We start from the raw sequence: 23,855 nt of genomic DNA on the forward strand, positions 1-23,855 counted from the left end.
CCAGCTGTTGTTCTTCCTGCACTTATTCTCTGCAGTGGAAAAGAAGACAAAAATCATACTGCTTGGAGAAGAAAGGAAAAAAACAGGCAAAACAACATACATCAGGAAAAGAAAGATATATTAATGGCTATTTCAAGAAGAAAAATTTTTTTTCAGCAGGCATTTTGATAATCTCATAAAAAAGGGCCATGATGATGATGATGCCATAAAAAATAAAACTGTATCAAGCTAGGACTTTCATTTCCTTTTGACTCATACAATTTCACCAGATTTGTGTAAAGTTCACAGCACTTCAAGAAACAACGGAAAGACACATTAACTCTGCAGTAGTTCATAGAAAGTTTCTGTGAGATAGAAAATGTATTCATGTTGAAAATATTGAGTCACTAAGCCCTCAGACTGCATTCCAAAAGTCTACCAGAAACATTTCAATCAAGAAGTGAGTATGTGACAGCCAGGCCATTTGGGCTAAAAAGCATTGTGCAGAATTATGTCGGGTGAATCTAGTGCCCTCTAAATGACCTCCTATTATGGCCATGATATTAAGTCATGGAGAAACATGGAAGTAAGATGAATAATTTTTCTTCCCTTAAAAAACAAAATTTAAAAAAATAGGAAAGGGAGAACTCTCAAGTTCCCAGTAAGAATGCTAAATTACCCCCTCTCCCAATGGAATGCTTCACTTTCATTTCCAAGTAGCAGTAAGCCTATTGACCCCCACGGTGTTATCCTTTTCACTGCTCTTACAGTACTTTCTTTAATCTCTTGGATCAAAGATTGGTCAATAAAAATCATCTCTGCTTTTGTGCGGAGCAAACAAACTTCACCGAGACCTATGATAATTTTAAATCTTCACTAAAATCCGTGAGAAACTAAACAAAACAAAATAAAAAAACTTTACAAAACACCACACCACTTATATGTTGATGTTGACTTTGCAACTTGAAGTGCTTGTGTTCTTTTTGTTCTATATTAAATATTTTGAAGTAATTTTTGAATATTATTTTATTATTTTAATAAAATTTTATTTTATTATTCTTTTCATACATGTTGTATTAAGCAGTTTTAGGCCTTGAAAAACTAAACCTAAATTATTTTAACACACTAACATACACTATTTCAAATCAACTGGTTTAAGTCCTAATTGTAGAAAAACCTCTCCATCCTCCACAAAGATTAAAAGACTGCACAGTGTTTCCACAACAGAAATATTTCGTGAGACAGTTTTTAACACATAGCTTCTAGAATACACAGAATCTGAAGGCTTTGTGTTACACCTTTGGTATCAAATCTAACAAGAATCTGAGCCGGGGGAAATAAAAACAAAACAAACAAAAAAATATAAACTAATGCCCCGGAAGACTTATTTTGCTCTGGAAAAAAGAAAGCCAAATATTAAACCTAAACATTCAGAGGTATTGTCTCCATGACACATTACCTTACAACTTAACTCATTTTTTGATTCTTTTTCAACCTATGCCTCCTGTGTACAGCATCCATATCCTGACCCTATTATTCAGAGTGTTTCTAATATCCATCAGCTTCCCTGTCATCTAAACAGAAAGGAAGTGATTTCTGTTTAGCTGAAACTCCTTGAAGTCATTCATTATCACTGATTACTGCATCTTCATCTACTATGGACTCCCTGATAAAAGCTGAGCATTTCCCTCTTCCTCAGTCTCAAAAAAAAAAACAAAAAAAAAAAAACAAACAACCCCACAGTAGATGGTCCTTTTGATCTGGCTGTGACACAGGTACAACTTTGAATGTTTTCACCAGGTCACCCAAGACAGTGCTGGAAGGTCTTGACATTACTTACAGCATGTCGTGTAGACAATCTCTTGCTATCACAATTTTATTGTCACCTCCTAACTGCCCTCTTCCTTCCCTTAGGAGTTGCTCAAACCCACATTGCTACCAAGAAGTCTCCCCATTTCACCAACTCACCAACTGTATTTGCTTGGCCCTCAGGACAGGTTGTCTGCAAAGTCTGAGAGATTCATGGTCACAGCATTCCTCATAGAATCCCCGGTAACTCTAGTGAAAAACAACATATATATATATATATGTGCACAGAACATTTCAGTCATAATAACAGAGAATTTCCATAATTTTGGGCTACATCTTTTCAAAGCAGAGATCCCAGACTAGGATCTTGAGTTCAGCAGTCTTAAATCAAGTCTTCACTCTGCTATGAATAACATCCTTGTTTAGTAACAATTTCCTACTTTATTTTATAACTTAACGCCATTTTTTAGGTCATGTTGAAAATGGATCAGAAGATTCAAAGGTGAAGAGGAATGTTTTCTTATTTTTTCTATATGGCACCTTGTATGCACTATGAAGTGATGTAAAATAACACATCAGGCTAAATACCACCCATAATTACTGAACTATAATTATTTTCTCACACATTTATTGCAAGGTCAGGAGTTATTCTACTGGAGATTTTGAAAAAAATAGGCCCTTCCTTCCAAATGCAGATCACTCAAATCCTGATGCCAAGGCTGAGAGAACAGTTAGTGTCCCCACACCCTAACACCACATTAAAGATTATGGAGATGCACTTGGTATAACAGGTATGGCCCCTCAAGTCCCAGGGAGAGCAAAAGATGCTTGGAAGACAGATGAAGCTGAGGTGAATCTAGAATAGCCTGAAACAAAAAGGGCAACCTTGCATTTACTGCATGAACAAACTCCCCATTATTCTACTTAAAACTTTGAGCATACAAGCAACAGAGAGTCCAAACCCTGAACAGTTCTTTCTGTCCCCACTGCCCCTGCCATGACCCCCCCATCAGGGAAAACATTTTTTCATTTAGAATACAGATGAAAAAAGTAGTTTTTGAAAAACTTAGGCATGAACAGGTTGTTACTGAAGAAACGATCTTTTTTTCCCTATGATGTAGAAAGGGAGCCTGCTGGATGTTTCCACAGTGTCAGTGATATTAGTGCACAGAGAGGCTAACAAAAGGCAGCCATGCTGTCTGCTGCAGCACTAAAAATGGAGAAAATACAGTAAGGTGAAAGGAAAAAAAGGCCAAACAAGCTAATTTCAACATCAATTTTAACGGCAGATTTAAAATTGGAGTTGATACTTTTATGACAGACTAAGCTGACATTGATTCAGTTACATTATTATAATAACCTCAGAAAAATATTTCTTTGTTTAAAGGGACTTCATCTTGATTCAAAAAATATAATACATATCCATAGCTATATATAGTTTTCCCTAAATCTCAGTGCATCTGACACATACATCACATGCAGCATCTATTGATACAGTTTTGCTGTTAGACCGTTTTTAAGATTTCCCATATCTGATAATAGTAATTCATTTAAAATATCATGGTCTTATTGTTTTTTTAAAATAAAAAACTCCCATACTAAAAATTGATGCTTTGTATAGAAAATAGGTTGCTGTTCTCTAAAACTGACTCTAATGTCAGTTGAATATTAATAAAATCCACAAACCATTAGTACATTATAGCTGCTTTGTTCTGAATTACATAGACCTTTTATGTTTATTCCTCAGTAAAAATGCATTAAAAAAATGAAATCCTCTCTAATTGTGCTCTCTGAAGATAGCTGGTAAAATCATTTCTAGCAGCAATAAATCAATTGTAGTATTAAAATGACCTGCCAGGTGCATCTTCTGCATATCAGACTAATTAAGGGAATGTATTAATTGCAACTATTCATCAACACCACCAATGCTAGATAACACTTACAATGAATCTTTTTACAATATTATCCAGCAATGAAACTGCAGTTTGACAAGATATAGGGGATTAAACAACAACAACAACAAAATCTTTTTAAAAAATCCCCTATGCACAGCTTTGTTTATTACTTTGTTCCCAATTCTTTGCTGGTAAATCAATCCAACACAAGAAATCATAAGTCTATGTACATATGTAGTTTGTACCTAGACATATTTCTATCTCAGGAGAGTGTTTCACATGGTCTCAGATACTAATGTGGGTTTTTTCCCCTCCCTCCAAATCTAACTCATGTACATTTTCTGTATATGTATAGATTCAAATACATTTTTCTGTGTCTATGAGCCAAATGTGACCCAAGGTCGGTTCATCAGGCCTTTGCTGGAAATAACCATTTACTTCTGAAAGTAAGCTTAATGGTATTTTCGTTATTTTACCACCAGGATGTATTTATCACTTTATACGTTATTATAAATGCAAATAACAAAATTTCAGTCTACTGGTTTGTATGGGTTGCTGATTCCCTCAATCTTATTTCCATTGTTTTTCAAAACTTTGAACAGTTTTTCAAAATTTGGAAGGCTTTTTGTCATCACCTTCTGCAAACAAAAATTCTGGATTGCACAATAACTTCATATATTTCAGGCAAAGCATTGAAAGTTGCAGAATGAAGTAGAACTCCTACAATACCAATTTATTTACTATGCTTTTTGTTAAAGAAGAAAGGCTACAATTACAGGCTGAGGGGGGGGAATAAGCTACATGTATTAATTCAATTAGCAAAATACACTGAGAACAATAAATACACAGACAAAATCCAAAATACATGAGAAAAAAAAATTGGCCCACAATACCAAAGTTCACATTCTCCTCCCCAGTGTGCTGCAAATGTTCCAAAGAGACTGTTTCTTGTTGACTCAGTCAACAAGACCCTGGAGGTATTTCTAAGTGACCCTAGTGTCTAAGCACTAAAAATAATTAGCTATAACTGTGGCTTTTCCACTGCCGACCCTCATGACTATCACCATCATTCTGTCCCAGGTGAATCAGAGATTATAAGTAGCACCTGTACATTCATGGAAAGACATTCTTGTACTTGGATAAAATTTACCTTATTTTCTGGCTGTATATCCATAGGTGGGCAGTGAGACAAGGAAACTGGTCATAAACCAGCCCTCACACACTTATATTAGAACAATTATGTCTTGGTTTTATTCAAAAGAAGAGGGGCTGGGGAAAACTCCACAACTCGGGTTCCTGTTTGGGCTTTTGTGAAATTACTCTTAAGTTATATTTCTGAAAAAAAACACGGAGAATTATGCACCTTGTCTCAAAGATAGTGGTGAAGGTAGCAAGTGAGACCCTGGCATCAGCTTCACAGTGCAGGTGCACTGATAGCCCCTCCCCAGGTGACTCCTTCACTGATAGCCCCTGATAGCCCCTCCCCAGGTGACTTGAACACAAGCTCCCAGCAGCAGGCGTGGGCTCACGGCAGGCAGCCTGTCCAGCACCCACAGCCACGCGCACCACAGTCAGGATGCTTCTCTTAACATGCATCTCTGCAAACGCGCTGCAGTCCTGACCTCCAACACTGCTTATTGTGGGTTTGAATGTTTCTTGAACAGCTACTGCCAAGAATTGTCAAAATGAATGAAATCGAAAGGAAATAGTCCCACAGTGAAAAACACTTGATTCATTTTTATTTATGACTCACAATAAGAATATACACCTTCCTACTTTTAAAGACTGTCAAATATAGAAATCTTAAAATTATATAGATGCTCCACGACTAGCAATGAATTTTAAAGCCAGTCACCTGTCTCCAGCTTGTGTCAATATGTCTGAAGAAATGCTCTCAATCGCCTTTGGTATTCAAAGAGTTAGAAATAGAAGTTCACAAGTAAGATATTGTTCCTGTCTCTCCCTTCACTACCCAGACTGCTTTCTGATCTTCCTTTTGTCCTCAATCCTTCCCTTATCCCTTTCACCTCTCTTTCTCACTCTCACTCCGTCCCCTTGATCCATCAGACACAGCCAAGCTATCTGACACCAATGCCTTAAAGTAATTTTGGACAGAGGCAAAATGCCCTAGAATCCTTAGTAATCCTCCTCAGATCCATGTACTGAGCCCCAGGTTGGCTCTTTTATAGCCACAAACAGTCTTTCAGCTAGGTAGCCTGGAAACTGAAAGCTGTTTTAGTAACAGAGGGAGGACAACAAGTCCTGAAAGAAAATTAGCCTTCTCAGGAAGAAGGAGAGAAAAAAATCCACTTTTTTTTTTCTTTTGTGCTAACATTATTATAAGCTAGGATGAATGAACTGATTAATAAACAAAGGAACTCTCTAACTGCAGTAGGTAAATGGGGAACAATCAGTTATGAAAGCAGGATCTGTCCTTTCATTACAGTTGTATACAGCCCACATCCTGGTACAAGACAATGGTTTATAATAACCAGTGGTTTTGTGAATTATTGAAACAGCTACAGTGTTCTGTAGGTCTGTAGAAAAAAGTCTTTCGCCCTTTACCTTATCGTTCCCTACTGAGTCAAAGTATAGTTTTTGACATACCAGATAGTGGGATTTTTCTTTGTCCTTTTCCTGTACAGCTAAATCGAAAGCCATATGGAATTCAGAGAAGTAAATAAAAAATAAAACACAAAAATCAATAAACTACTGCCAAAACCCTGTGGATCATACTAAAGTCAGTGTTAAGTTGCCTTTCATGACTAAGCAGGAATACAGAAAAACTGAAAAGACTGCTTGTACCACAAGAGCTGCTTTCCCCCAGGCTTGGTGTGTACCAGCACTCACACTCCCCTGGCACAAAAGGTAGATTGTAGTGACAGGATGTGGGTCCTAAAGCTATCTCACCTTTGAGAGGAAAGAAATCTTTAACAAAATTGTTCTTCTCAGCACAGGAACATAACAGATCCTACTCTTCACAGCCCAGTATAAGCCCCTGTCATCTCATGACTTTCTAGTCTTTTCATAGAATAAGAGAGTCATTTACATTGGAATATGCAGATACACTGCCTGAGCCAACCCTTCCCAGCCAAAAAAAACCCAACCAAACCTAACAAAAACACCAAAAAAACACACAAAAACCCAAAAACAAACAAACAAACAAAAACCCCAAAACCAACCAACCAAACAAAAACCAGTTGAATTCAGTTAGGGAAAATAACACATGACAATAAGCAATTAAGGATTATCTCTAAGTTGTGAGTATTTTTACTGAAAGAATGCAGAGATTTTTGGAAAAGAAGATGAAGGAGGAAATAGAAGGAAAAAGGCAGAAACTTGGGATCCAAAAGCTGCTTCTTTCTTTGAAGGTCCATCAGACCCAGCAAGTAGCAGGACACTGCCAGGCATCACACACTCACTATCTTAGGGTAGGGGTCTAATTCTTCTTCAGCTCTGCTGTTGTTCTTGTGGGAAATCCCCAGGGACAATGGATGTCAGAAGACTTGCAATTAGACTTACTCTAGCATAATGAGGAGCAGAACCCAGCATTGAATTGTAGCAAATACAGTCAAGGCAAACTAACACACCTATCTGCCAATAATACTAGATTAGACTTTTGCAAAATAAAAAAACAAAAGCTCGGACACTCTCTGCTATTAAAGTTACCAGTCACTTCTAAATCTATTAACTGGTCTTTCTCTGCAAGAAAACAAAGAAAAGATGCTGTATGAGACTTTTTAAAAAAAGAAAAAAAAAAGACAAATCATCCCTGAAGGAAGTGTAACATACCTGTTACTAAGAGCTACAAACACAGACTTGGCCAGCCCCTTTCCTTCCCCCAAAGAAGCAATTTACATCAGCGAGAGAACGTAAGTCAGGGGATCAAACACAAGAGAAGTTTAAAAGCAGGTTTTGGCTGCAGTACTGATGCAACCTAATGGGGGCAAGAACAACTTAATGCCACACAAATCCATTTTTCTGGTAGGGCCAGAAGGCTCTGAGACAGCCTGACAGCTGATTCTACCTCTCTGGGATGTCAGTAGGCAATGCTCTTTAGAAAAGCACAGCCTGGACTTAAGAAGCTTTACTCACTCTTACTTCCTCATGATGAATTACAGTATGTGCCACATCAAGAGGCAAAGACTTTCAGCATTGCCATGTTCAGTGCTCCTAATATTAAGATCTTAAAACAGACCAGGGTTTTTTTCTTATAAAGGCTCTGCTTCTAAACTTCATTTTTGCTTAAAAATGAAAAAAGGAGGAAAAAATAAAAATAAAAAGACTGGGTAATATAAGTTCAGCTCACACTACCCCAAAAGCCATGAGATTAGACAAGTTCATGGTTTTGGAAATTATTTTTGACATATTTAGTCTAGCAATAACAGCTATTTGAAAACTTAACACGAGGGAGTCAATTTTCTACTCATGTCTGTATGCTCCCTCAAAATTAATGGAAAAGAAATCATGAAGAACATGTGAGTTTTAGTTTTGCTTTATTTTGCCAAAATGGGAATTGTCAAGAAGAAACTCTACCTTAAATTTTATGGATGACTGACTAAAAAACACATTTTCTTAGTCTGCTTTAACATGAGTCATTAGCTTCTTTCTCCAGTACTGTAGTATTGAGGTAAAATTTTACTCACAACCACTCCAGATACAATACTGCCAATACAAATGGCATCTAAGTACTTTATTTCCAAGGGTCAATGCTTTGTGATGGGCCAAAAATTAGGTATCCCCATTCTAACTCTCGGCTACAGTCTGTTCAGTGAAGATGTACATATGAAGACAGCTACAATCTTTTGCATGCACCAATATATACTATACACTGTTTTCTTAACAAGACATTTGGCCTTACACACTTTGTCAACAGCAGATCCTCTACAAGGCAATATCAAAATCCATATCCATAATCTGCAATTTTTCTGATTGTATTGGTACACCACCTTCCAGCCATTAGCCTCTACCTTAGCTGGAAAAGAAAAAAGCATTCCTCTAAAAATCTATCGATTCTAAAACCATCTCCTCCTAACCATGTTTGCTCCAAAAGATTGTTGTTCTCTTTACTCTACTATTATTCTATACAGTTATACCTTCAAAGGAGCAGATGCTTTCCTACAGGAATGTTTACTTTTACTTATGGCAGTGCTTTATTCTTAATATAGTTGTAAAATATACCACAAATATTTTGCCCTATTTTCATATTTTTACTCTGTAGTTGTTTTTTTTCCTAAAAAGTATCATCCTTCAGGGCAATTTTTTAAACAAATGCATGAAGTCTTATAAACTTTTAATTCGTTAAAAAATGCAACTGTTAGATCTCACAAATACAAGACAATTGCTAATCCAGGAAAAAAAAATCTATTCTTAATAATGAACCATTATTTAATGCTATTACACAAATGAAATTTTCTTTTAAAACCAGTTTATTTAAGCATATTTAAAATGACTGGACCCATTTAGCAAAAGAGCTGTCTTCCACTGCACATCTAGCTATGAAAAGCTATTGTTCAGGACTTCAGCGGCCTTGCTCAGTGGATGAGGCAAGCTGATTTTTGCTGAATCAGGGTCTTAGCTCTAAATTATACCAATTTTTCTTTTTGGACTTCTGATTTCCACATTAAAAAAATAGGAGGGGGTGGCTTTGGTGTTAAGGCAATTTGTTTACCTGTTCAGAAACACAGAATATTAGAACCTCTGTCATTTAATTAAAAAAAAAAAAAATGCCATCTGCCTTTATCAGAAATTTTCAGTAGAGTTGCTCTTGATAAGAGTCATTAGTCTTACAAATAAAATGGAAATGTATAATTTACATGATGAAGAATAATAAGCTAACTAATAGATTAGCAGCATACTTACTTTCATATGCTAGAAAATATTTACAGCATCATCCTGTATTGTTAATTTTCACTGCTATGATAATAGAAAATTATCTGCAAAATGCCTCAGTACAAATCCATTCATATTGTTTGTCACTTGAGAGAAAAGTAAATCAGAATAATCATGTCAGACAACTAAGAGTTTCTATAATGACAAATGCAATTTTGAAATATTCTGGGCCAGAGGTGCTAAGAGATTATGGCAATTTTGGACATTCTGTATTTTCTTATTAAATCCTGAAAGACTGTTGGTGCTTCTATTTCCCAATTCATACCATAATACTTTTTTAATATGAAGAAATTAATATTTTACTTAAGAAAATGTGTACAGTGATAATGGTATTAATCCATTTTAGAAACTCAGCTCAACCCAGTACATTCTACTACTAAACCAACATATTGCCAGTGGAGTAAGCTATCATTTTCTCAGTACATTTAGTTGACACAACACTGTCATTAACAATATAGCTTCCACAGTAATGTATGACTAGAGAGACAGGTACCTCTTCAGTTGTATGTACCCATACAGCCATACATTTCATTCAAACTATGCTTAAACATGACTAGGTTTGTATTCCAGCCTTTCATCCTTTTCCTCCTCATTTTTCTCAGTAGACCAAACAATCAAGAATTGCATATTTCATCTGTTGCAGTGCCTCAATAATTATGATGGAGCTATAAAGGAAATTATACACTCTGCGGATGATTAAATCAGCCTAAACATTCTAATCTCATGATTCATTGTGGCATGAATGAAGACACCATATTCTCAGCCTTATATCTGTCCTGCTAATTTTCCTTAGCTTCATTATTTTTTTGCCTGGTACTTTTGACCCTTCTTTTGCTCCCCCCTACCCTAACCCCTATCATCTGTCTCTCTCCTTTTTTCTTCTAATTAGGCCACTTCTGGGTTTTTATCTTTTTTCCTGTCCTTCTTGCTCCAGGTATACTTCTGTCCCTGCTCTCACCTCTTTTCCACATTATCTCTTTCTAAGTACAATACCAATGCCACAATTTTTTTCCTTTCTGATTTGTGAAACTCATTCTTTCCTCTGTCCCTGCCCAGGCTTCCTACCCCCTATGGGGAAAAGCCTGTGCTTTTCCTTTCTCCTCTATTATGAGGTATGGTCTCTCTTGTATTTCAAACTCTAAAGTTCACTGAGCTTTTGGGAAGAGAAAACTACAGCCGTAGTGAAACAACATAGGTTAGTCCAGAACTACTGCTGTCAATTCAATTGAGTCAGAACCTTTATTCCGAAGTAATACTATAATTGCCCTAATTACTGGAAAATTAGAAACCAAATAAAAGAAAACCACTATAACAAAAAACCACCCCAAAATCCCACAAATCAAAACAAAAACCAATCAAAAACCCCAAACCAAACACCACAAAATGACAATCTCCTGGGGAAATACACTTAGGGAAATACTTTTGCCAGAAATTTCACTGACTGCTTATGCTAGGTGGTTGCTTTTTAGAGGATTATAGTACAGTACAACTCAACAGAAATTGCTAGACTTAAGTGATCTATACTGAAGCATCTCTGCTAACAACAAAACTGCACTAACAGAATCCAAGTGAAGAGCTAGCTCTTCAAGCATATAGTTGTACGATATAACCCTCTTGTGTAACACACACCCTCTACATCTATTCAGTTCAGCTTTTCTGACACCTAATGTTCTAAATCTAGGAGAATTTTATTATATTTTTTGTTTGCAATACTCCATAAAGCGTAAAAAGACTAAATAAAAGGACGATCAATTGGCAGTCATTTGCCAAGACCTTAGATAGAAGCACAGCAAGGAAGAAATGCCATAATTGTATATTCTGTCTCATACTTGGTCTGTCTTGAAGTACATTGCATTAAGGTTCTTAAAACATTATCAGTACTTACACTCTTTTGTAAGACAAAATTACACACCTGTACAATGCACCTTACTAAACACCTTTTCTTTGCAACTAAATGTAGACACTTCTATAAATCTTTCCTGATTTGGGTGCTACATTTTTTCTTGTAGCCTTCTCATTTATATTTTATAAAGCCATTCCTATTTCTATTCCCGTATTAAGCATATTATCTTCTCTCTATACATCTTTTCTGCAGAACATCCATTGATACAAAACCCTCTATTTCCTTCTATCTTGTGAAAAAAAAGGGACAAGAATATTTCTCTGGCAAATGAAGTTATCATAAATCACTATTAGATTAATGAATTCTTTTAAATATTGCCTTTGGGCAAAACAAAAAGCTAGGGGAAGAAATTTAGAAATAGTCTGTTGCAAAATCATCTGTAAAGTCAAACAGTTTTGATGGATTAATCACTCCATGATTTGGTATAATTTTCTTCTTAGGTTGACTAAAATATGTTACTGTGCAATATTAGGTAGGCATTCATGTATTCAAACAGAAGTGGCACATTCACAAAACTGTTAAACACCTTAAGAAGTCTTAACTATCACATGGAGTACTTTGAAGGCAGCAACCAATTCCCAAGGCATAAAAGGCTAATTTGACTCTAGACATTTAACTCTATGCATCCAATGTTAGAAGTTTTGAAGTGTAGAAATTATGGTAAAGTTCACAGATAAGACATACGTGTGTAAAATACATTAATGACCACACAAAAACCATTGCAGTCAATATAGACCATTGCACTCTTCAGTAGAAACATAGCTGAAAGCAATTCAGAAGAGTTAAAGTGCAAAATGGGAGAAAGAATGACAACTCCAGTCTTTGCTAATAAATGGATTAAGTCAGCATAGCATGAATGAAGAAACAATATCTAACACATATATTCTGGAAGCTTTTCATTAAAGAATAAGACTTAAATACATTGACTGTTTGACTGCTTCTGAATGGTATGAACTAGATGAACTTCTGCAATTACCTGTAAATTAGAAGCAGAATTTTAAATCTTCCATAAAAGTGATCAGGTTGATGTAATTCTACTGCCCATTTTAGAAAAACGCCTTAGGAAGCACAAACTCCACCAAAAAATTCTATTCTATTCACTTACACTATATATTTTTGGGAGTCACTTAAAGATAAATAGTGCTGTGATAAGAGGAAAAAAAGCATCAGCACTAACATTTCAGTAAAACTATTTTATTCTGAGAAGTTCTGCAGAAATCACACTAGGCCAGTGATATTTGGTTGTAACATAAAAATTAAACACCATTTACTTGGTATAAAATTGGGATAGTATGTAAATTAAGTAAGTTTCAATTCATGTCTTCTTACTCACATCTGTTGGCAGTTTAAATAGTTTTAGTGTCATTAATTGTTATAAAAGTGCAAGATTTGCTGTATGCTTGCCACTTAGGACCAAAGGCACAAAAGTCTAATTGAACTAAGTAATTAGTAATTTGTCATTTCCTATTGTCAGCAATTAGTTTCCATTAGAAATCCTCACTGAAAATTCTAATTTGAAGTGAGGTTTGCATTTTATTGCTGTCCATCCAAATTAGTTTAAAATTGACAGCTACATTTTCATTTAAAAATTTAAAGATATTAAATATGCTTGAAGACACTGAGACATATTGTACCCCATGTGTAGTTGTGATAATCAGAATGAGACACAAAATCCAAGACATTTCTCTTTTCTTCAATTACAAAGTAAATGCCAGCTTTACATAGTAGGCCACATCAAACTCTTGCTCATGTGAATAGTGCCCTTAATTGGCAATTTAAATGGGTAACACAAACAGAGTATGACACACAAAATTCCATAAGGATTCGTTGGATTTCTTTCTCACTTTTATACAAGGAACCAGAAATATATTTTGGAAGTGCACATAAGAGCAATGCAAGTGAGTATTTTCATGACTTGTCCTAGAGGCTTTTCCCTGTGGTTTTACTGCAAAATAATGTTTCATTTGTTGTTTTGCAGACTTGTTAAAGCAATCAGCAGTGTTCAGTTATGAATGCTCATCGTGCAGCACAAGGCTGTGCTTGGGAGGGCAGGAGTTCTGCAGGTTCCTTGGAAATGCACAGGGCTGATCAGCCATGAGGAGGTGGAGATTTACGATTAAGATGTGTCAAATGGGTATGCACCATCATTTCAGGGCTCATAACTTGGAACTGCCTAGCTAGCAGCAACTTGGTGCCTGGTGAAATGCTTCTGCTGCCCAGTACAATCCAGTCCTGAAACTAGGGGATGGATGACTTGATGTGCCAGGAAGCAAACTGGTTGAACTTCCTTGGCGGACAGTCAAAAGTAATAATAGCAGAAATTCATCACTGTCCCAGAGATCTTTTGTAAGCAAGTTACAAACCTGAACACAAAGAGCACATAGGTTCATTTTTTTAATGTGAAAAATGCTCATACCCTGAAATAAGATCATGCTTAGCTCCAGCTGACAAGCATTTCAACATAAAGCTAACAGTTTAGCAGAGGTTCACACTAAACATGCTCAGAAGATAGCAGCTGGACATCCCTTGCTATCCACCTGCAAGCAAGCCTCTCGAAGGCACATACAGAACATTACCTACAGTAAGTTCTTACCATAAAATGGGGGAAGGAATTTGATGTTTAAGTAGTTGTATTGATTTATAGAACCAAAGACAACAGAATTGCACAATTTTTTGTCTAATAACAGTTACTAAAGATATTATCAAGCTCATCTACACCTCAACTGCAGTAGTATACTATGGTATAGTGCCGTCTTTCTTTACTTAGTTTGGGATACAATTATTTACGTTTAAAACTTGCAATGGTGATGAATTTCCCTTAAATAGTTATTCTACATCCATATTTCCTGAAAGCATACATCTTTTACTGAAATTCTCTCTGATAAGTGCTTGATACGCATCGAAGATAACTAGCACTCTAGAGTAAGTGCACATTAATTACTGTTAACTTGAAACATAATTCCTGTAAAGACACATGTCCACATGCTTACACAAAGTTCATCACAGTTAATGCCATTACAGACAAAAGTGAAGAATAAATAGGCATTGTCCACAACATTTTCATAGCTGGAGTAGACTGTATCTGAGAACCTCAAACAGACAGTATCCTAAGTATCCTCTTCTCTTAAACTGATTGAATAGATTTGTTGCCCTTTCAGGGAAGAAAAATTTTTAAAAGAAAAACCACAACACCACAAAAAAAAAAAAAAAATCCCTAACCTCAAAAAAATCACCACCACAAAAAACCCAAAATCCACACCAAATAAAATGCCCCACGCAACTGAAAAGCCACACCAGAAGGGGGAAATGCCATCTGTACCCTCAACACAAGTTCTCTGGACTGGCAGAAACCTTAGACAAGCACCACCCCCTACTCCATTGCAATCAGTTCTGCTTCATACTGTATTGGTGAGAGCTGATGTTTGATATATATATTTTAAAAAACCCTGATCTCAAATGCTAAGACTGTTTCCTAATTACTTGATTCCTATCATGGAGTGCTCAAAGCTAAGGTTTAGAGATATTTTCAGAATAATAAAGATAGTGGGTGTATTGCAAACCATTATTCTGCCATTTCTGCAGCTGTTTAATTGCCAATAAGGCACTGGACAAAACAGAATTAAATTAAAAGTTCAATAAACACAGATCAATATTCTTGTAAATACCAAGTCTATAAAATGATCTCTTTAAATGTAGTTATACTACAGGTACCATGTAGATTGTCTGTATTTGAATTTTATGTGCTGCTTAAAGTCTAGTTAAATTTCCTTCCAGTAAAAACATTTTTGACTCTAGGAATGGTGTCAAAAAAGAAAAAAATATTGTAAACCTTTCTTTATTCTTAAACTGTTGCTGTGTTCTCATTTCACATTAGCTCACAATCAGCTGAATAAAGAAGTCATCTTCTGTCTAACATGTAAATAAATCATCAGCTTCAGTTACTTTACCACTAGCTGTTTGTCATTCAGAAAAATAATGGTTAATCAATGACTAATCAATGAAGATGTGTAACGTATTAGTTTGCAGTCCTTCATCATCCTATTTTCCTCAATTGCCTGGGGGTTTGTGTTCAGTACTTACAGAATCGATTACAATTGTGAGTGATCATTCAGCTCATGTTGAGAGCTGTCAGCTGGGCTTTCTGCTAGGAGTTTTCACCCTCCTGTTTAATTCGAGATGCTAATATTTAGCTGCATCTGACAAGCCAGATACTGTAGTAGAAAATTTTATAAGAAGTGCTCAAGTAACTAATTGCAACACTACATGTCACTTGATGAAACTAAACTTTTCCTGACTTCACAATAATCATAAGCATTACTGCCTTGCTGTGGAAAATTAAAGGAAAATAGCTGTCTGCTTGAGTCTGATCATGCCTGCAGGGAAGGCCTAAGAAAGACAACTGACAATGATGCCTTTGTGCATAACTGCAGGGGAAACACCGATAATTCTTCAATTTTCATATAAACTGACATTCTTCCCCGTATGACATTCATGTGCGCACTTAATTTCCTAGGAGAGACGCTAGAAAAGTTGTACCCTCAGACTTTTGATAACAACAACATAAATGAATAACAAAGCTTTATGTAACCAAAGTCATGTTTCACTGCTTGACAAGACTATTTGCTTTGAAGTAGATTTAAGCTTGTCACCAACATAAGGAGAAAAGATTGGGTGTTGTTCCCACACACACACACCAAATATATTACTGTCAATGTATAGGTTTATTCACTTTAATTATTGTTTTCATACTTCTCCCAGAAAATGCATATCAGAGTGGTAGTCAGAGAGTGTGATGGTGGAAACTAATAATTGTTAATGTATTTCATTAAATATTTAGAACTGAGCCGTATCGATTAAAACGGCAATACGTAGGTGAGCAGCCCTTGCAGTTTGAGCTCCAACAGCTCCCTCTTGCGATTGAAGTGCCAAAGCTCCCTCGCTTAAGCTGAGCAACATTTGGGTGTCAGGCTAAGTTTATCGGCACTCTTTCTATACACAATACTAAGAAAAAGACAGAAAGAAACGTAGCCTTAGCTGCAAATAGGGCTAATATATCTTTTTTTACACAAAACATTACGATTTAGTTCAATAATAGTTTATTATACAAATTTAATCAAGCAAAGTAAAGAGTCATTTTGCCACTAACGCGAGGAATATAACTCACCTAAAAATTCTTTTAATAGTGTCGGGGTTCATTCAGTTACCTTATTTTTATAGCTAATTTGATAGACATGGAAGATAGCAACTGATTTCAGGAAACAAGCACATTCCCACCAAAGAGACTAAAAGCTGCACTTGCACCCCTAGAACTGAAAATAATCAGTGCCTGGTTTTTACGTAGTGCATAAAAAGAGTCCTAAATACATCCTCTAATTCAAAACAATCAGTGACACACTAAAAATAGCTACAAAGCAACATTTTTTACCTTGCTACAGAAAAGAACATTCCCGGCATTAAATCTTATTCTGTTTCCATGTTTTTGTCCCTGATCTGTATTGAGAATAAAATTACCTTTTGCAAATGAATAGATATTCTAGAACTTTTTTGGTTTACTAACAGATTGATAGAAAACATTGGTTTCTAGCACGATCAGAGAAATCACTGATGTATTGCCAATTAGTGCATCCAGCAAAAATAAACCAAATTTGCTATTAGTTGCAAGACTAGTTCTAAACCAGTAAAAATATAAAGCCTATAAGTTATAAGTAGAAAGAATCTCCCTACAACCAAATAAAAAGTAAATAATGTAAAGAAGTAAACACAAAACTTGTAAACACATAACACTCATTATATTTAGTAGACAGTTGAAAGAAATGGTGTTTTAATTTATGATCAGTTGACCAAGTTGCCCCAAAGGATCTGAATGAAATAAAATATTGTAACTTGGTTGTTTCTCCCCTAAAGCTTCCTATAAGTACACAAAAATATTTAGATATGGTCAATGCACCTTAGCAACATCTTGAACACTCAGCCCAGCTCCCACCCCTTGAGAATGACAATATAAATAATTGCTCTGAGAGTGCAAAGTGAAGGAAACAGCACTTTAAACCATGGATGGTATTCTTAGTGCACACTCCCTTTTGTTTCTCATTTCTTAAATTCCTGCAGAGATTCAACAAACAGAAAAAGGCAAAACAGGTCCATTCCCTTTTAGTTATTTGGTGTCTACAGAATAGTCCCATTTTATTAAGCTGTTGAAGACTAGGAAAAAAAAGTCCTCATCTGCTTATATCAAATTCATATTCTGAATTACCTTGCTTGGTCACCTGAATTTTTTTTTTTGGTCTGGAAGCCCCCAGTTTGCTGCACTGTTATGAACAATAACAGCCAGAGTATGGTGGCCATGTGTGAATAAGTATTCTCACTGAAGACTTTGCAAGTCACACTGACATTTCATTAAAATGTATCTCTAACAAACTTTTCTTGAGCAAAATTGCTAATCTTTGTCTTTAAATTGAAACCTTTACACCAAAATATCTACGCAATCATATTCCATAAGACAAAAAAATGCTAATTTTATCCAAAAAATTGATAAGCCTTATGAGCTATGATATGATTCCTGATGCACAGAACATTTTTCTTTTTTTTTTCTTAAGATATAATCATCAAAACAATGACAAATGAAAGACTCAGAAAAGGTTATGACTTGACAAAGTAACATTTTTAAAACTTGGACACCAATCAAATTGATATAAGCATCAGTGATGCAACACTTTCTGACACTAAAGTCTTTACCACTGTCTAAAACATATAGAATAGCCTATTGTGATTGCTTAATGTCAACTTTTGTTCATAAACTCTTTCATAAAAGTGAAACAGGGAAAAATGGTTTAAAGCAGTTCAATTTGTCTATTTACCTTAATCTCTAACTATTCCCATATGTCTTAGATACATGATGTATGACATGCCATAAACCAATTTTTCAAAGATCTACAAGACTGAAAAAAGTCAGGCTCCTAACATTTTAAGCACTGAACTTTCATAGACAGCTGGCAAAACAAAACACTTCTAGGCTTTAGAAAAAGCTGAAAGGTTTTATTTGCATCTCTTAAATAAGATACAGTTAAAATATTTCATCATACACACAACCTCAAGGGAGGAAGGTCTTCTTAAAAATCTGAATTAAACCAAAAAGTTGATGGATGATATTTTAATAGGACAAGTAGACTTTTATTTAAGAGGCAAATGCTAGAGCTGTGTGCTCATTTTTGAAAACCAGCCTGTGACACTGTACATTAAAAATCGCAAGTGGTGTAATCTCACTGTGGTCATAGGCATTCAGTGCAATGACTTTTTCCAAGTATTTATTAGCAATGCTCACTTTAATATGCATCAGTCTGAAGCACAGGGCACAGCAGCACATATTTAGCAAGATTTTCACTGGCAACTTGGAAAACAAGAAACTCACTGCACAATAAAAGTGTCTATCTGACTTACCTAGAATAGGCAGTAGACAGGAGGAAGTTGATGTGTCAATTAGCTGAGTTTTGTTGCACCCAAATTGCAGCATAGGATCCATTTGGGCATAGGAAGTAGGCAGGGTCCCAGGTGAGATTATTAAGAAAATTAACATTGCCATTCTAGAACAAAAAGAAAAAATTAAAATAAAAACAGAGAAAAAAAATTGCATAGATATAAAACTAAACGTGTTTCAATAATAAAATTAATTTATAATCCTGTGTAAGACCTATAATCTTCAATTTATATTTTTAAAATTTCATGCACACTTTTTGTTTCAATTTGAAATATTTATTTAAATATCTATATAAAAAGGCAGAAAGGTTTCTCAAATCAAGACAGTTTCTCATATCAACAGGAGCTGAAGCTTTTCAGGAAGTCTAGAAACACATAATTTGGTATTTTTATGCATTTCAAAAACATTTGGTATCAGAAAGAGATACCTGACAATGAAGAAGAGTGTGTATAAATTTTCTAAGACTGTAGTTTCAGAAACTTCACTGTCATGAAATATATTTATGCTAAAAAAGACCAAGAAGATTGTATATAGAAATAGAGGAAAAAACAAACATGAATACCTCAAATTTCTAGCTATAGACAAAGAAAAACAGTTTTAATCCAGAATAAAAATTTGTACAAATATATTATAAATCTTCAGATTAAAATGGCTGGGTTTAAAGTTCTAATAAGATTGAGAAACAGACTGCAGATAATGTATACAATGTAGGGTCAATGCTGTATTGAATTTCGAGACCATTTTCAGACTACCTTCTGGCAATGGAAGCATTTTGACCACTGACACTTCCTATGGGTATATCTGACTATCCTGGTACAATGCACCATTCCCCATTATTGAATCTACAACAAACTGCTGTAGGTTATTCATTGATTGAGTGTTTAAGTGTATTCTTTGGGAGCAAATGGAGAAGGAAATCTGTAAACAATCACACACAAAAAATCAGCCGAATTCTTCGCTTGGACATGGTTTTCAGTTTCAGCACTTAATTATCTGCATTATTTGATAAAGGCTCTGTCACTTTAAATAAAGATGCATAGGAATTTTGCACTTAAAATTTATACCAAGCCACAATGAGGAGCTGCACATTTTATCTCAAAGATTAAGCCATCATTGGTCAATATGACTACATGGGGACATAAAGTTTAAGCACATCTGCCTACTTTACACTAACATCTTTATCTAGATCAATTACAATATGCACTATCACTGTTAAATAACCAATATAGATGCAGACTGCAGATCTATAATATTCCTAATGGAGGTTAGAACAGATATTAAGAGCTCCATTTTCATAAGCTCAAGCAATAATCATGTATGCTTCTACATCTGTGCATAGCTTCAATCAAGCTGTATTTTGATATCACAGGAAAATGTTTCTTTTTCTCCTTTAACCTGTGCAAAACACTCTGATATATATTTAGCTCCAAGTTCATTTGTACAGTTTGTCTGCCACTACGTATTTATAGCTATTGCCCGAATGAGCTGTTTATACCATACTAGGGAGCTAAAACAGAAAAAAAACCAGACATTTGAAGCTTATTTCATCATAATTTCTACCTTTGATTTAACAAACAAAAAACAAAATAAAGGGATCATCCTGAAAATATGTACAAGTTCTATGTCTTCACCTTGAGAAAACTACACATCACTGCAATACAAAAGGATAGTAGAAGATTTAAATTTCTTACAATTAAATATTTAATATTAATTTTACCATGAATCTACAAAGAAGTTTTATTGTTATTCCCTCCCATTCTCATTGGAAAACTACAACTGCAATATTACTTTTTATTTCAAACTGACCTCCAAACACCAGGGACACAGGAGTCTTAGCCATGTAAAGCTTTTCATACAGATAGCAAAGGTTTGACTGTCCTCCAAAGAGCTCAAAGTTGAGTAGTTTGGAGCAAAACACATACGATGAAAGTAACGTTCTGTTCTAGGAACAGAACTTCATTATGATCCGTACACAAAATCATTGAAGGATGAAAACCTGCACCCCTGCTCAGAAAGATATTGTAGTATATGCTGAGCATAAGCTATGTTAAAAAAATCTGATCTGTCTGTACACCACTTAGCTATGCATATTCACAGACAAAAATATATATGTGCAAAGCACAGCAGGAGTTCATATGTATTCAAGCATTTTATCTGCTCATGTACTGCAAGTCACAGCATCAGAATATTCCGAGTCAGAAAAAACCCACAAGGATCATTGAATGCAGTGATCAAACCTGCAACTGTGGCATTATCCACACCATGGTGTAACCTATTGAGACACCCTCAGCCCACCAATCATCTCCTCTTCCTACTGGAACCCAGTCACATGTAGCTGTATTCTGATTGCAGGTAGGAGTGAGGTCTTCAGCAGGGTTCACTTGGAGAGAACCTTAGATCCACAGTAAATCCAGAAGGACTCTACTGACATTCAGGGAGTAAGACTGCAAGTTGCACCATAGAGAGCATCCACTCTGCAACTCAGACACGCGCAACAGAAGCCTTTGAGCAGACGGTCAAGTGTGTTATTAAGTTGTGGCGAGGTATCAATTTCCTCTTCTGTCTGGCAAAGTTCAAATTCATACCTCTTACCTCCCCAGGGGACAGCTCAGCCATCTGCCAGTAAGCCCAGCCTACCCTTTACCCTCCATGTCAGTAAGGCATGCTGGCTGATGTGGGACAGGACAGACTTGTGTTCAGAAACCCAGCAGAGCAGTACCTTTAGATGTTCGCTTAATTCCATAGGTGTCCAAAACTCACCCAGGAATAAGACTCAGTTGCACTCCATCACAGGTATTTTTGTAGAAATTCTAGAATACTTTATCTGCTCTCCAGCTGTCACTTCAGAAACATGTAGTTTTCCTTTAGTGTATCTTCTGGTCAAATGCAGATATTTCAAAAGGGCCAAGACTGAAACAACACCAATTATCTACATTTTGACTCAGCCTACACTTAAACTAGAAACAGCCCATAATCTTAGGGCATGTCAAATATTGGAAGCAACCTGATCACATTAGCTTTCTTGGGATGTGATGATTAGTACAGCCAGAGTAGCCACAGATATTACGGTTTCCCTTTTTTTGTCTGCAGTACAGGTGCTTCTCCACAACATTCACTGGACTGTGGAGACTTAGACACTTGTTCCGTTTCCAAGTACAACCAGAAGCATCTCATTCTTGAGTACTGAACAACCATATATTCATACAGCTCACTGAGAAGCTGCTTTTATGAATGAAATTTCACATTTTTCATATAAAACCATTAATGCGTAAAACACAAGCAGTCCCTGGGACAAGGAGCAGAGCACAGATTTCCCATTGCTAGTAGAATGCCCCACCAGGAATCCTGCTGATTCCCTTCAGGCTAACATTTATTTTTTGCAAAGAAGGAAGGGAACAGAAACCTAGACATAGTATAACAGTGAGGCCACTCGCTGAAAAAGGAGACATGGGCTCTGATGTAGGTTCAAGTCTCTAGCAGTCAGACTGCTGCTTCTTCTGCTGAGCACCTCACACTGATGGAAATAAATTCCTTTCAAGAAAAGAATATCATGTTTTGCTTTTTGTAGAGAAACAGCTCCCAGGATTGAACACCAAGAGAAAACTTAAGCCTATAAATATCGCATAAAGGTATATGTTCAAGGTCTGAAAAATTAATGCAGTGCTTCAATACTGCTTGCAATCAGGATTTCTTACTGACTGATTTAGATAGTCACCTTATAGGTGCCTTAATATAAAAGAAATCAGATCTGATGGTTCATGCTATCAGTAAATCTCTAACAGTCAGATGTCAAAGTAGAGGTCTCATGTCACAAATGAGACCCCTAAATGTCAGGTATTTCCACATCCAGTGTCATAACAGCTGTACTGCGTCCTTTAGGGGCATATATACCTGCAGGTCAAAACATAGAATTGTATGGACTATAAAAAAGGCTTGGAAGCTCTTTAAATCTCACCTCAAATCCCTCGTGACTAACTTCATGTTAATTCTGTTATGTCACATCTTCCTTTGGGAGCCTTTGGAAATGAGGGCTCATGTCGTCACACACATTTTTGTAATACTTCAAACTAAGGCAATCACAAAAACAATTACAACAAGAAAAGCAAAAGATGTGAGCTTTCTTTGTTTTTATGGGTTTTTGTGGGATTTTTTTAAATCAATAAAATTCTATAGCACTGGTACCTATGCTTTCTTTATAAGCTCATCTTATAAGGTTGGGTAAATCTAAGAACAGTATTTTTTTTTAAGTCACTTTAGAGTTTTGGGTTTTTTGTATTTGAGCTGGTAGGTGAAGAAAATTTCTTCCTCTGCATATTAAATGCATACAACAAAGCAAACTAGCTTCATAAAGAATATTTTCCTTTGGGATCAGTTGTCTGCACATCCTATCCCCAAATGACATTAACATGAAAACTAGGATATTCAGCACCTTTCTTCACAAAAACCTATAATGCTCTATTTCCTATCCTGAGGAAGACAAAGACAGCATGCAATCACCTTGTCGCTGTTCCGGTTTAAATGTGGTCAAGACTTGTGCTGTAAAGTTCCAGAAGTGGGGCTTAGACATTTGACATTTCATTCCCCAAGTTGCTTTCTTAAAGAAAGTGACTCTGCTGCAATATTAATTTTAAAGTTGCTTTGTTTTAAAAAGAAGGATCATAGGGATCGCCTTATATGAGATTACATCAAAAGGGCTACATGAAAGGTGTCTGAGCATATTTGGATAAGGAAGTTGAAAACTGGCAGGGATGCAGCACTTGCCATCACAGCTGTGATGGAAAGAGCTCATAATCAGGAATAGAAAGGCTTGGTAATGCACACACTACATTAGCTCTGCACCCTGATGCATATGTATTACAGCACAGTTTTGAAATACATGGTCATGTTCTTTTCACAGAATCAC

The 23,855-nt window shown here is 35.9% G+C and overlaps 1 protein-coding gene across 3 annotated transcripts in view; it reads right to left on the reverse strand.

The window, feature by feature from the left end:
- GRB14 (growth factor receptor bound protein 14) overlaps nt 1-23,855 on the reverse strand; it is a 138,895-nt gene that overhangs the window by 21,100 nt on the left and 93,940 nt on the right. The window contains exons 14-15 of one of the 3 annotated variants that reach the window (XM_038142280.1): nt 18,916-19,058; nt 1,914-2,037 (exon numbers count right to left, since the gene is read on the reverse strand). In XM_038142280.1, coding sequence (XP_037998208.1) covers nt 18,951-19,058 — 108 coding nt within the window. In that variant the 3' untranslated portion in view covers nt 1,914-2,037; nt 18,916-18,950. Of the gene's footprint in view, nt 1-1,913; nt 2,038-18,914; nt 19,059-23,855 lie in introns of those variants that run through there. The other 2 variants (XM_038142281.1, XM_038142282.1) reach the window with 2 other exon arrangements.

This window comes from Motacilla alba, chromosome 7, assembly GCF_015832195.1.
Source record: "Motacilla alba alba isolate MOTALB_02 chromosome 7, Motacilla_alba_V1.0_pri, whole genome shotgun sequence".
Taxonomy (NCBI): domain Eukaryota; kingdom Metazoa; phylum Chordata; class Aves; order Passeriformes; family Motacillidae; genus Motacilla; species Motacilla alba.